Source organism: Dermacentor andersoni, chromosome 9 (genome assembly GCF_023375885.2).
Source record: "Dermacentor andersoni chromosome 9, qqDerAnde1_hic_scaffold, whole genome shotgun sequence".
NCBI lineage: Eukaryota > Metazoa > Arthropoda > Arachnida > Ixodida > Ixodidae > Dermacentor > Dermacentor andersoni.
Window position 1 is genome coordinate 125,449,928 of NC_092822.1, and position 15,446 is coordinate 125,465,373.

Genomic DNA, 15,446 nt, shown 5'->3' on the forward strand with positions numbered 1-15,446 from the left:
TGTTAACGACTGCTCAAGGGAGCACACATTATCAATTAAGAATGGTGTGGTTTTGTACCTGGACTGCGCTTCATGCGGCTGCGCACTGCTGTTTGGAGACGTGTGTGTTAGGAAGAAGCCGGGAGACATTGGCCCGAGAGGTGCTCAAATACTATTATATTTAAGAAGAAAGCTGTATCAATCTTTCATCCATTTCTCTTTACAAGAACGAATGTGAATTTTTAGATCCTGCATTAAGATAGCCTGTCTGCACTTGCGGTATCTTCGTTGTGTGTGCATCTTTGGTAAGCACACATATTAGGGTGTTGTGCTTGAAATTAAATCACTGGAAAGCCTGGCACTCTTTCTGCTGGCTCCTTTTTCTTCCATATGTTATGTTACATTGCGTCAAAATACCTTTACTAGAAATAACAGTGTTTGCATAGTTATGTGGGGGCCTGCTGTTTTCTGAGAGCTAACAGCAGCAGCAACAAATTACTCACAAGAACAATGTTCTTTTTTTTGGCTTGCATCCTCCTCCTAAACACTATGCAAAGCAATAATTAACATAAAACCAATGTCTTTAAGTGCTCCGGTATGGATATTAAAGCTGTAATTAGTCAATCAGTGATGACACCATCAAATTTTAGAGAGCTTTGTACTAGCTTGAGCTGTGAGAAGTACGCTCCTTTTTTTTTTAAGCATTGCTTCAAGTATTCTCAGTGGTTGTGATATGCAGAGTGATCATTCTACAGTTTTATGTAATTCTTAAATATCGCCTGTTGGAGATAACATAATTATAGTCCTTGAACTGGATTATTCAGAGAGGCAGACATTACTTGCATGAGAATTTTAAATACATATTCGAGTAATAGACAAAAATTCACTAATTATCTTCTTAGTTAATTACTCTACAGCACATATGGCAAAATGCAAATTATAGTGTATTCACTTTGAATTTCCAGAATTTCCCCAGTTTGGAGATATGCACCATCAAACTTGCCGTAAAAATGCACTAATGTTGCACTTACTTTTTTTTTAACAACATGCTGTTTTATGCATTGCAGTACAAAATTAAATGGAATGTCAATATATCTCGTCCCACACTTTGGAAAAAATATCTCTAAATTAATTGGCGTAATCCTGGAAATTCATTTCTAGTTGATACATCTTACAGTCTCACCTAGCCACTGAGATTGCAAGATGTATAAATGTAAATTGCAATATATGTCGTAAATTAATTTAAATTCAATTAGTATATTTTATTAATTAGTTCACACATGTTTTAATTTCGTGTGCCATAAATGTCTGCCACTTTGAACAATCCACCTGAAGGATAAGAATTATGCTATCTGCTGCAGGCAGTCTTTAAAAATTATGCAAGACCTCAAAATGATCACCCCATATTTTATAAATTCCCTTCAATTAAAAGGACCCGCCGTGGTTGCTCAGTGGCTATAGTGTTAGGCTGCTGAGCATGAGGTCGCGGGATCGAATCCCGGCCACGGTGGCCGCATTTTGATGGGGGCGAAATGCGAAAGCACCCGTGTACTTAGATTTAGGTGCACGTTAAAGAACCCCAGGTGGTCGAAATTTCCGGAGTCCTCCACTACGGCGTGCCTCATAATCAGATCGTGGTTTTGGCACGTAAAACCCCATAATTTTTTTAATTAAAAGGTCTTTTTGCATGATCACACCGTGCGGAACTGCATGGCATATCATATGGCACAATATGCTGATATGCTTCGAGCTTGACTGATAAAATTGGAGTTCTCTAGAACAGTGTTTAAACATATCTGGCTTAAATGAAGACTTGTCCAATTTTTTCATAACAAAATAAAAATTCAAGGTGCCAACAGCTTTTCGGAAAGCGCATTCAGTTGTTATATGCAAAAATTTTGCTTACCCTTGCAATACATGTCGGACCCAAGAAACAAAAGATGTGTGTTACCTTATGACAGCTCATAAAGTGAGGATATGAATAACATTCTACATGGTGAAAGGTTGCACAGTGAAAAGCTAGCAAGTGTTTGCTACGGTGTGTGCGAAGCCCTCAGGTACCAAAAGCGCAAATGACTATCTACACAACTTTGTATTTACAGAATAGGCCTGGAGTCATTGTTTTGACAACTAGAATGAACTCCCTTATTAATGACTGGAAGTCTTTCTGTGACCCATTTGTCGTGCTTGATTGTGAAGAAAGCTATTTAAAAGCACAACAACATTAATGTTGTCCACTAAAAACATTACAAGCAGTGCGAAAAGATGCATGCTTCTCAGATAGTGCCTTTGGCACAGTCGTGCTGAGTGCTGCTTCCTTAAAGTTGTCAGATTATGTGCATAAGACTGAAATTATTTATTGCCAGAGTGGTGACATGTGTCAGTGAGACCTCTAGATAATTGGATGTGATGGATAAGCTTTTTTGATTGCGTTTGGTCTTAGCCATGTCGTTTCAATAAATGTTGGCTGCAAGTGAACGCTTGTTCCTCTGAATAGCAACATTACTCAAATAGTGGTAACATTCCTAAGGGATGAGGTTTGTTAATGCATGTTTCCACTGTAGCGTTTCAGTTGAATAAAGAGTGCTTGTCCCCATGGTCGTTGTACAACCCAGACCTTGAGGAGCAGCTGCCTTCCAACCGGAAGCTGAAGGAGCTGATACACCTGGCCGAACTTTGCGTGGACCTGCTTCAACAGAACAATGAGCACTACTCCGAGGTGAGTTTGACAAGGCTGGCTCAAATATGTCAGGCTTTCTCTGATCCACTCACCCAAGTGCTTGGCACATTGTGTGCTATGGCTATGGTAACTGCAAGAAGAAAGAGATGCTTGAAAGAGTATTTTAGAAAACACCACACTAATGCACCATATTAGCATGCCCCTCTTTCACCTTTGTCAAATGTTTGCTAAGCACAACTTGCAGATTGTTGGAAATTATGCGAGCCGATATTATCAAGTACATTATTTGTGCATGGTAGGTGTCTTTGAGTTTCTCTATCGTCACCATTGTGATGTGGTTCTTGAGGATTTAGTCTATATTTTTCCTTTTGTGATGCTTTGTATTGCTGTGTGGGGCTCATTTTTCATTGCTTTGGGGGCATTGTTATTGCACAAATCTTTTCGATGCTACAAAAATGTGTCACAGTATAAGTCATGGCTGCTGTCAGTGTGCATCCGTGACAGCCAGGCTGCCCATTGCATAGCTCTCATACCAGGCAATATGTTGCAGGGCTGCATTTGGTGCACCCAAGGAAATTGCTATTGAAGTCTATTCCTTTGAGCACTTGATTTAAGTTTAACATTGCAAACAAACAGCTGATGCCTCTCTGAATCAGCCACATCTCTCTAAACTTGTGAGTGTTAATTTTAAAGCAGTCAACATCACCAATGCTGGCACAACAGCTGGAGCTTGTTGTTAGAGACACAACGAAGAGTGTTTGCCGGCAAAATAGCAAGCCGTGCTCTGGGACCCTGCTGTGCTAAAATGTTTCTTTCTCTGGTGCCTTGATTCTACACCAAGAATCAATCGGCAATAAAAAGCTTAGTGCAGGTGCGTCTACTTATTTTTCTTTGGGTCTCAGACCACAGCTAAGCACAGCACATGGTTCAGGCACTGTTTAACTAGGAGAAATTAGTAATAATTGTTAATAAGGGCATGCACTGTTGGTAAAGTTTGTAAGGAGTTGTAACCGAACACGATTAGTGTAACCATAAGTGACAGACAACGTGTGACATTACTTGTGGCTCAAATTTCAGCTAAGTGATGGTGTAATACGGTGGTAGAAAAATCAGGCTTATCTTAAGGAGAATGCTCTTGACTTTGTTTGGTTCGAATAATTTCTGCATATCTTGTAAGGCCGCCACAGAAGCCTTTGCGCATGCATGCTAGTGGGAAGCAACAGTGTGACCAGGTTGTGGTGGCATTATTCGGTTCGCATACCATTTAAGGCATTTGTCATGAATTATGCATTATAAGTGGAGGGTAGCACAATGACAACATCGAGCTTTGACTGAATGGCTCTGAATAAATGGTAATGGCTGACATACACCCGAATAAATTCAGGTAAATGTCAATTTTTCCCTTTCATGAATAAGTGACTGTGCTACTTGATACCTGCTAAAAGATGTCCAGGTTAACATTCACGCCATGAGAGGCAAACGGTTCCACCAGAGAGCTGTGGAGCTAATCTTGCGCGCAGCTTCTTCACTGTGCCCGAGATTATTTATGCTTTGAGGTGGATTCTCACCGCATTGCACTTTCAATGGCTCATGCCATATGGGCCATAGCATAGTGGATGCTTGTATTTCCAGCATGCCACTTGGCTGAGGCTGCCAGCACGTGCCTGCTGCTAGTGGCTGAACATCTTTTATATCAGTATGCAAAAGCCTGCCTCTTCCCACATTCATGGAGAGCACAGCTGATGGCTGGCATTTTTTTTTTTTTCATTCTTGTCTGGTCTCTCATGAGCAATGTTTTTTAACTTTTCGACTGCCACTCCCGAGTGTACTACTATTTTTCCGGTGCTCTGCATCAGAAGCATGCAAGAAAGAACACCGTGTTCATAAATAGCTACACATAGAAAATGTGTGTAAGTTCTGATTGCACGTGGAGTCACGTTACTCTTTTTCGGCAGAGGGAACCACTTTGACAGGTGTAGAAAATACTGATGAATTCTATATCGAAAGGAGCTTACAGAGAACAAGTTTGGCATGAAATGTCCAGTGAAGCCCACATGCTAAACAAACCCAGCAGACATTTTAGCCACAAAAAAAAAAAGAAATGTTACTTTGTGACAGATTATTAAAGGAGGAACTGAAAATACTCAAAATATAATCGAATTTGAAAAGAATTGAAGCAATTTGAAAAGAAAAAAAAAATGGGTGGTCTGCAAAAGATACCTGCCTCTGATGCCTTTTAAGAAGGCTGATGTTGGGTGCGAGCCTTCTTCAAACACTGTACATTCAGTTGGAGACATTTTGTGTGTAATGATTGTCACATGTACAAATAAATATGAACCAGCACACATAAACTGTATGCTGTTCTTCGAGGTGGTGAGCCAGCAATTAAGATTGGCTCTTTGCACTAAGTGGAGCCTTAGGCTGCTCGACCTAATGAAGAGGCTTTACTGTATGTTGAGTGCTGGTGCAGCTTAACCTGTGGCTCCATTTTGTGTTTCTTTGTGTGTGTGCAGAGCTGCTGCCAAAGCAATGCTAGCATCAATTGTAACATTCCAGATTGTTTAAGAGAAGTTGATTTACCTACTATACTATGCTACTCGTACATTCGCATTGCAGGGTCATTATTTATGCACATCAATGTGTTCTGGCTACCAGTATCTATTTTTTGGGTACCAAGCAGGATACGATAGCCTTGGCCAGAGTCTGCATTTAGCGCAGTTTTTTTTCCCACTTTGCTACCGCTTATTTTATATTGCAACTTCAGTGAGAAGTTGACCTGCCGATATATCGCACATGGGTCTTTGGAGTTTGTGAGGGTGTTTTTATAATTCGTAAATTTATTTACTAATTAATTGACAAAATTAATTTTGTAAGTAAATTGATTTTGTAAAATTGTAGTGGCAATTTTTACGTGCAGTGACACAAGGTGCGTCTCACTATACCAAGACTTAAGCTGTGGTTTCATGCAGGTGCACTGAGGCAGGCTTTTGCACTGAGTGGAATGGCTGATGCAGGTAGGCTGCTTTCTGAACTGAACACATCTCATCACAGTGCCGTGTTACATGGTCGTAATTATTAGGAACATGACAAGCAAAAGCCTTCGCCACCCATGGATTTCCACGTCGGCATGTTATTGGCCAACAAAACAGTAAACATGTGCACCCTTGGAAACAAGGGGGCTGTATATTGCCCGCAATATCGTGATATTGTTTATTGAGTAAAGTTCACTCTGAATCGAGAACCAAATTTAGAAAGGATGGCCACCTGGTACAGCAGATGTGTCCAGTTCCTGAACCCATGCAGGGTGCTCTCTAGTGCGCACACGATGCTCTGCATGGGTGATGCAGCGGTTTGTTGAGCACACTTGTCGACCGTGATGCTGGAAGCGTAAGTATAACGTTTTGATGGGCTCATCCTACAAGTGTGCCTTCATGGCCGCAGTGTGCATGGAGCCATTGTGCCAGAAAGTGGTGCAGCTGCCACTTCATGAAAAAAAAAAAAAAGCTAAGGAAATGTATACAGAAACACTAGAATGAAAATGCATATACAGCATACCTGATTATTAACCGAAGCAGGCTAGATGACCATTTGACACTGCCCCTATTCAATGGAGATGCCAATAAATCGTCATCATCATGACTGAGAAAAAGCGTTGTATAAAAGATGCGCGCAGTGGTTTGAGCCCCTTGGTGGTCTTGCTGCTACCCGACATTTTCTGACTATGTCAAGAAAAGCTGAACCATCAAAGTACTTAAGAGGAAGCTTTAGCTCGGGCTCAACTCCAACGCGGCCTATTCAAATACATGTAAAAACGCAAAAACGTTTTTCTGAGATAACCCCTGGACCGATTTTAATGAAATTTGTTGCATTTGAGAGAGAAAGTTAAATTCTAGTGACTGTAGGAAGCGGAATTTTGATTTAGGGCTTGAATTTTGTTAAGAGGATTTTCAAAAATTCAGACGTTTGAAAAAAATAGAAGCACGAAGTTTACAAGCTTATAGCTCTGCATCAAGAACAGATATCGCAATTCTGTAAACGGCATCCATTAGACAATTCAAAGCGGACAAATTTGATATGTCAGTTTACATCTTATGTGAATTTGTTACGTTGTTTACGAAGGTTCTGCAAAAGTTGTAATTACACATTACTCCATTTTTTGAGGTTCATATGTAACATATCAATTTTGTCCGCTTTAGATGTGCTATCAGGTACAATTTACAGAATTGCGATATGATTTTTTCTTGCTGAGTTACGGAGTTGTAAACTTGATAGTTTCGTTTTCTGAAAATTTGCGATTTTTGCCAAATTTTTACAAAAATTTGACGACCTAAATCGAAAATTCGAAACCAACAGTCACTAGATTTTAAGCTTTTCTTTTAAATGCAGCAAACCCCGTCAAATTTAGTGCAGTGGTTGCCGAGAAAAACGAATTCTCCTTTTACATGTATTTAGATAGGAGCACCCAAGCTAAAGCTTCCTCTTAAAGCTGTGAGGAGGGCTAGTTGGTTGCTGGATCTCGCATTCATGTTTGCAGCATGGATTTGAAAAACACTTCCACAGAAGGAAACAAATAGTCTGGACGAGCGTTGGACGTCAACTGAAGTTATTATGCAGATACACAAATGTACAATATACAGGCTTGCAAGTGCAAACACTACACAAGCGAGTGGGCAAATGCACTTATCACCAAGAAATCATCATGTTCCACCAACACTAAACTACACAGAGAAGCAGATAAGCAACTTACACTGTCACCACTGCACGTGTGCTAGACTTTTGTTCAAGTACTCGAGCTCTTTCTGTCTTATTTATTTATTTATTTTCATACTCTCAGGACCCAAGGGTATTACAGAGAGGAGTGATCTAACAATAAATTGTTAATCACAATTTTAAAGGCGGCAGGTTGTTCAATCGCAGCGACGGAGCTGGGAAGGTGGTTCCAGTCACTGCTTGTTTGTGGCAAAAAAGAGACATGGCAAGTGTTAGTGCAACATAAAAGAATCTTAACCTTGAGTTTATGATTGATCCCTGAGGACACGTAATCTGGTGGGAGGAAAAGCATGTTTTTGAGTGTAGGGCTTAAGCGGAAGCACTTGCGGCGTGACCGAAGTGTCGGTAGACCAAAATTAGATTTCATAGAAGAGACGCTGGCGTAGCGTGAATAATTAGTGACCACATATTAGGCAGCGCAGTTCTGAACGGATTCAAGGGCAGTGATTAATGTGGAGCTAGATGGGTCCTAGCCATCCGTCCGTCCGTCCGTCCGTCTGTCTGTCTGTCCGTCCATCCATCCACCCCACCACCCACCCATCCATTCATGCATCTAATCTGAGCTACATAGATGTAAGGCTGACACATTTGTCTTAATTATTGCCAAATGCTTCAAAAATTTATCATCATCATCAGCCTGGTTACGCCCACTGCAGGGCAAAGGCCTCTCCCATACTTCTCCAACTATCCCGGTCATGTACTAGTTGTGGCCATGTCGCCCCTGCAAACTTTTTAATCTCATCTGCCCACCTAACCTTCTGCTGCCCCCTGCTACGCTTCCCATCCCTTGGAATCCAGTCTGTAACCCTTAAAGGGAAGCTGAAACGGTTTTCAATTTCCATGAATTGCTGGGATTGGGAAGAACAGACCTAATAATTTACGGCTCCGTAATTTTTTTCTTAGTTTTATTAATATAAGGGTTTGGAAATCGCTTTCTAAATCACCCCCGCGGACACGCCCCCATCACTTCCTGGAGCGCCGGGTGAGGTGGTTGCCAGAGGAGAGAACCGGCGAGGGTGACGTCACTGGCGGGGACCGAGCTGCCGGACCGGCGTGCTGGCATGCCTCTTTCCGTCCTGCGCTTTACTGAACGACGCTATGAGAGATCTGCCGCCGCCGCCGCTCACGTTTGTTTTCTTTTGCGATTTTCGTAAACTGTTCTTTCCTTCTGTGCTGCGGGAGTGCCTACAGCCAAGGGCGCCCAATATGCCCTCGTTCTGTGCAGCATTCGGCTGCGCGAACACAGGGGGGCGAGACGATGTGGTGTTTCACAGGTTCCCGAAGGACAAGAAGCTTGCAGCACAGTGGGTCCGTGCGGTGAGGAGAGATAAGTTCGTGCCGATGAAATCAACTGTGCTGTGCTCTTCATCTTCCATCAATACGCAGCACATGCAGGTGCACCTAGTTTAATGAAAGCCTGATTAGACCCACATTGATGCACTCGAAAAATGCGAACATTCGCAGCCATTAACGTCTGGTAACACAGTTTTAGCGTAGCCGGATAGCCTTACGACAAATGCGGAAACGCGTTGTTGCTAGCATTACTATACTCCGTTTCATACATCAGGTGCAACGCTGTGGAGGCTTGAGATACTTCTTGCAGTGGCTGCGTTCGCACATAGAAAAAGTTCGGTGTTGCTTGACCCAATTTTTGAGAAAATTTTCCATATATAAGCTCAGTTCTGAATGAAAAGAAAAAGGAATTTACCCATAGAAACAATCCGTGTACTTATACGGCTGCTAACATGTTCTTTTAAATCAATTTTCTTTTCGGTATTTTTTAATTGCAGCCCGCCGCGGCAGCTTCACGTGCATGCTCGCGCGAGCAAACGCCGCTGGCATGCTGCGAAGCATAGACGGAAACGCGCGCAGTAATAAATTTTGGTGACCGGACTTCGTGCGTAGCTTCCACAGCGTTGCACCTGAGGTATGAAATGCAGTATAGGGTTGCCTAGTGACATTCGACGTACAGTTGCAGTTATTGTGTTTACCACATGGCGGTGCTAAAACTGCCTAATATCTTTGTCAACACTAGCATGGAGCACGCATACCGATTCATGATCGAGCCACAAACGCAAAGTCGTCGAACCATAGTATGAATATTGCACATTTAATACCTCTGGCCATCTCTGGATTTGTATGATAAGCAACTTCCATGACTGTACCCCGCAGCACTGCATGTGTGCGCTTTCAAACGCGGCACTTCGTGATCGTGTATCAACACTCAAAAAACCACGGGACTACTTTAGACAAGCAGCGGCAAGGTGCTTGTCATCGCAAAATTGCACCCATGTTTACAATCTAATGAGAAGTTAGTGCTTCGGCATTCTTCCAGCAGCAAGTTCCCAGTGACACCTTAGCGCATTTTTTCTCCCGGCATTGGAACCTGCAGCTACATGAAAAAAAAAAAAAAAAGAAACATAAGTACCAGCTAAGATTTCCAACGTGCGAGAAGGTGCACGCATCGCTCTCGCTGTTGGCACACTCTACATCGTCGTTGCCGCCGCTGCCGCCGTTGCCGCCATCGTTTTCCGTGTCGGCTGTCGGTTCGAACATGTACGCCGAAAATACAAGCTGTCCGAGACAGTGAGAACGTTCCATAATGCTTACAACTCAGCTATGAAGCCAGAACAGAACAGCGTGCTACACTCTGAAACGGCGGCGCCGACCGGAGACTGCCGCGAAAGACGTCACAGCGGCCCCGACCAATCACGGGCAACAGCGGCATTCGCGCCATGCCCTGAGGCGCTGGTGCGGGTTTCCTTGGAAAAACAGCTGCTTGCGTTTGTTTCCGCCCTTTTTGAACCAGATATTCGTGTTCAGGGGACTCAAAACTGTAGAATGCTGCAGAGAACTCATTTTTTTCGAAAAGTGTTTCAGCTTCCCTTTAATGACCATCGGTTACCTTCCCTCCTCATTACATGTCCTGCCCATGCCCATTTATTTTTTTGATTTCAACTAAGATGTCATTAACTCGAGTTTGTTCCCTCACCCAATCTGCTCTTTCTTTATCCCTTAACGTTACACCCATCATTCTTCTTTCCATAGCTCGTTACGTCGTCCTCAATTTAAGTAGGACCCTTTTCGTAAGCCTCCAGGTTTCTGCCTCGTACGTGAGTACTGGTAAGACTGCTGTTATACACTTTTCTCTTCAGGGATAATGGCAACCTGCTGTTCATGATCTGATAATGCCTGCCAAACGCACCCCAGCCCATTCTTATTCTTCTGATTATTTCAGTCTCATGATCCGGATCCGCGGTCACTACCTGCCCTAAGTAGATGTATTCCCTCACCACTTCCAGTGCCTCGCTACCTATCGTAAACTGCTGTTCTCTTCCGAGACTGTTAAACATTACTTTAGTTTTCTGCAGATTCGTTTTTAGACCCACCCTTCTGCTTTGCCTCTCCAGGTCAGTGAACAAGCATTGCAATTGGTCCCCTGAGTTACTAAGCAAGGCAATATCATCAGCGAATTGCAAGTTACTAAGGTATTCTCCATTAACTCTTATCCCCAATTCTTCCCAATCCAGGTCTCTGAATACCTCCTGTAAACACGCTGTGAATAGCATCGGAGAGATTGTATCTCCCTGCCTGACGCCTTTCTTTATTGGGATTTTGTTGCTTGCTTTATGGAGGACTACAGTGGCTGTAGAGCCGCTATAGATATCTTTCAGTATGTTTACATATGGCTCGTCTACACCCTGATTCTGTAATGCCTCCATGACTGCTGAGGTTTCGACAGAATCAATTGCTTTCTCGTAATCAATGAAAGCTATATATAAGGGCTGGTTATATTCCGCACATTTCTCTATCACCTGATTGATAGTGTTAATATGGTCTATTGTTGAGTAGCCTTTACGGAATCCTGCCTGGTCCTTGATTGGCAGAAGTCTAAGGTGTTCCTGATTCTATTTGCGATTACCTTAGTAAATATTTTGTAGGCAACGGACAGTAAGCTGATTGGTCTATAATTTTTCAAGTCTGGCGTCCCCTTTCTTATGGATTAGGATTATGTTAGCGTTCTTCCAAGATTCCGGTACCAGTAAGATTCTGGTAAGATTCCGATCATGAGGCATTGTGCATACACGGTGGCCAGTTTTTCTAGAACAATCTGCTCACCATCCTTCAACAAATCTGCTGTTACCTGATCCTCCCCAGCTGCCTTCCCTCTTTGCATAGCTCCCAAGGCTTTTTTTATTTCTTCCGGCGTTACCTGTGGGATTTCAAATTCCTCTAGACTATTCTCTCTTCCATTATCGTCGTAGGTGCCACTAGTACTGTATACATCTCTATAGAACTCCTCAGCCATTTGAACTACCTCATCCATATTAGCAGTGATATTACCGGCTTTGTCTCTTAACGCATACATCTGATTCTTGCCAATTCCTAGTTTCTTCTTCACTGCTTTTAGGCTTCCTCCGTTCCTGAGAGCATGTACAATTCTATCCATATTATACTTCCTTATGTCAGCTGTCTTACGCTTGTTGATTAACTTCGAAAGTTATGCCAGTTCTATTCTAGCTGTAGGGTTAGAGGCTTTCATACATTGGCATTTCTTGATGAGATCTTTCGTCTCCTGCGATAGCTTACTGGCATCCTGTCTTACGGAGTTACCACCGACTTCTATTGCACGCTCCTTAATGATGCCCCTAAGATTGTCGTTCATTGCTTCAACACTAAGGTCCTCTTTCTGAGTTAAAGCTGAATGCCTGTTCTGTAGCTTGATCCGGAATTCTTCTATTTTCCCTCTTACCGCTAACTCATTGATCGGCTTCTTATGTACCAGTTTCTTCCGTTCCCTCCTCAAGTCAAGGCTAATTCGAGTTCTTACCATCCTATGGTCACTGCAGCGCACCTTGCCGAGCACGTCTACATCTTGTATGATGCCAGGGTTCGCGCAGAGTATGAAGTCGATTTCATTTCTAGTCTCACCATTCGGGCTCCTCCACGTCCACTTTCGGCTATCCCGCTTGCGGAAGAAGGTATTCATTATCCGCATATTATTGTGTTCTGCAAAGTCTACTAGTAGCTCTCCCCTGCTATTCCTAGTGCCTATGCCATATTCCCCCACTGACTTGTCTCGAGCCTGCTTCTTGTCTACCTTGGCATTGAAGTCGTCCATCAGTATAGTGTATTTTGTTTTTACTTTACCCATCGCCAATTCCACGTCTTCATAGAAGCTTTTGACTTCCTGGTCATCATGACTAGATGTAGGGGTGTAGACCTGTACGACCTTCATTTTGTACCTCTTATTCAGTTTCACAACAAGACCTGCCACCCTCTCGTTGATGCTATAGAATTCCTGTATGTTACCAGCTATATCCTTATTAATCAGGAATGTGACTCCTAGTTCTCGTCTCTCCGCTAAGCCCCGGTAGCACAGGACGTGCCCGCTTTTTAGCACTGTATATGCTTCTTTTGGCCTCCTAACTTCACTGAGCCCTATTATATCCCATTTACTGCCCTCTAATTCCTCCAATAGCACTGCTAGACTCGCCTCACTAGATAACATTCTAGCGTTAAACGTTGCCAGGTTCAGATTCCAATGGCGGCCTGTCCGGACCACACGTGTAGCGTTGAATGAAGAAGTACAAACGCACCTGAGGCAATGGTCTGCAAAATGTCCTCCCCCATTACCTGCACGTCCACTGCTGCCAGGTGCTCCCGCAATCTGTCATTAAGGCAGTGCCCATGTTTTGCTGATATAGCTTCTCCTGCATGAAAGCCGTACATATATTGTACTTGACACCAATCATGCAAGGAACAACTGTGTCGCTTGTCTTTCTTTGCTTGCGGTGTGCATTTGCGCCCATTGACCACAGGGCAAAATCTTTCAATGCTCGTGTCAGCGCGTTTCGTTCTGCGTGTTTCTCAAATCCACACTGCAAACACGAATGTGACATCAAAGTACTTTTCTAGTATTTTGGGCACAAACTTAACTGAAAGATTTAAGCTCTAGGCGACGTCGCCGTCTTGTATTTTTTAGACTTCGGTAGCGGTTTGTCGGGTTGACGTTTTATATGGCTTCCGTAAAATAGTGTCACAGTGTGCATCCTTCTAGAGTGCCTCTGATCTTGGCAATATTTTATTAAAAAAGCTGTTACGTCATTGGCCACTCTTGTTCAAAACTATTATTGCTTACCCTTGGAAACACAGGAAACATAGAATGGTTAATGGGTGACCATTGAGGTGTGCTAATACCCAATTGACTAAGTTTTGACTTCCTTTTTATAGAAAAGGACATTTTGAATGCATGGTGCAAGTACAAGTCTAACGGTGGCAATTACAATTTTTTTCCATGAAAAGTAATGCACAATAAAAAAATAGCTCCACAGTGGCATAATAGCATAGGTTAACCTTCACAATGTTACGTAAGTCACCGAAATGCTAAACATTCTTGTAATTTTGGAACAGTAGTTCTTGCGACTAACCATAATAGCTGGAACTTTCTGAGAGCTCTAAAGTTATGAAAATGTATTCTATAATGATAAAATTTGGGACCCTGCTTGATGCTATTGCTGTAAACATGCATTCCAATTTTTACTAAAATTGTGCCAGCAGTTCAAAGGTTCACTTTTATGGACCCATTATCAAAAATATCTTTGTCACAGAGCCTACAAAATGTCTCAGTTAAACTTTTCCCACATGCATCTGAAAAGCATTGCGGGTGATGAATTTTATTGCTGACAATATAGAGAAAAAATTGCCTTCTTCATTTGTACATGGCAAGAGTCTCATATTGAAATGGTTTTTTGCTAGAAGACATGGACAAAAAAAGCGGGTACAGTACATGCGAAACACATTTTTTCTTTGTGCTCATCTTCTAGTGTAAAAACCATTTCGAAATGCATAACCATCCCACCCGAATCACCACTTTGACAATGATCCATTCATCATTGCAAGGCTATTGCAGCATTTAAACTACCAACCACTCACTGCTGACACAAGAAGAAACAGTTCAGCAAGGTGTCATTTTAATATCTCTTTTCCTCTTGCTGGCAAGAAAAGAGGTTAATTTCAGTCAACAATAGTGAAACTTATTAACTCAGTGAGTGGCCGCCGAGGGTAGGATGGAAAAGCATTTCTGTACAAGGGACGTTCAGCAAATACACAAAATATGTGAAAAGCAACAAAATAAAAGGCAAATCTTGGAACAATAGCAACATTAACCAGTGATTGGTAAAACAAATATTATGACCAATTGCTTAGACCCCCCTTTTTCTTGCACAGCTTCTGTCCATTTGTGAATCCTGTGGATTTGCAGGAACTACTGTACTTCATGATCATAGCAGTATAGAGGGGGGGGGGGGACATGTTGATGATATTGAATGCATTTTTTTTGCATTGCTGTTTATGGGAAACTTCCTAGAAGCAAACCTTTTTACATATCTGAGTCTTCAAATGGCAGCATTAACAGTGTTCACTAACTGCCCCTGCTGTTGGTAGCACACCTGAAAGGGATAATGAACCTTGCTCTACTAATTCACGATTGCATCCAACAAAACTGAACGAGTAATGAAACACCATTGGTTTGAAACCTGTGAGGGTTGAAACATCTGCTTTTTCCACCAGTATTGTTGGTGTCTCAGAGACCCAAAGTGCTGTAGAAGCTGTCCACCAGCAGTGATTGTGGGAACAAGGGATTGTGGGAACAAGGGAAATATTCGAGTGAAGTTGCAATTTACTTGGAACACGCTATTCCTCAAAAATTTGTTGAGCCAGATTGTTTCATATTGTAATGTCATGCTGGGACATTATGTAAAAAGTTGAAAGATTTGTTGTGCATTTGATACTACCCGCTCAGTTCTAACATGCACTTTGCACAAAAGCATGTGGTGAATGCGACACACGTGATGTCTGTTTTGCTAGGGGCACAAACAGGTTGAGGACCTAGCCAAATGCTAAGCAACAAAAAGGATTATCTGTGTAATTTCATTACCATTCTTTATATCTTTTGCTTAGGAGTGGGAACGTATGTAATGGGATGGTGCTTCCTAACACAGTACACTCGAACTCC

The 15,446-nt window shown here is 42.4% G+C and overlaps 1 protein-coding gene across 8 annotated transcripts in view; it reads left to right on the top strand.

Moving 5' to 3' along the window:
* Cadps (calcium-dependent secretion activator 1) overlaps positions 1-15,446 on the top strand; it is a 468,212-nt gene that overhangs the window by 236,077 nt on the left and 216,689 nt on the right. For all 8 annotated transcript variants that reach the window (XM_055069950.2, XM_055069951.2, XM_055069952.1 and 5 more), the window contains one exon: positions 2,595-2,698. In XM_055069950.2, coding sequence (XP_054925925.1) covers positions 2,595-2,698 — 104 coding nt within the window. The remainder of the gene's footprint in view (positions 1-2,594; positions 2,699-15,446) is intronic.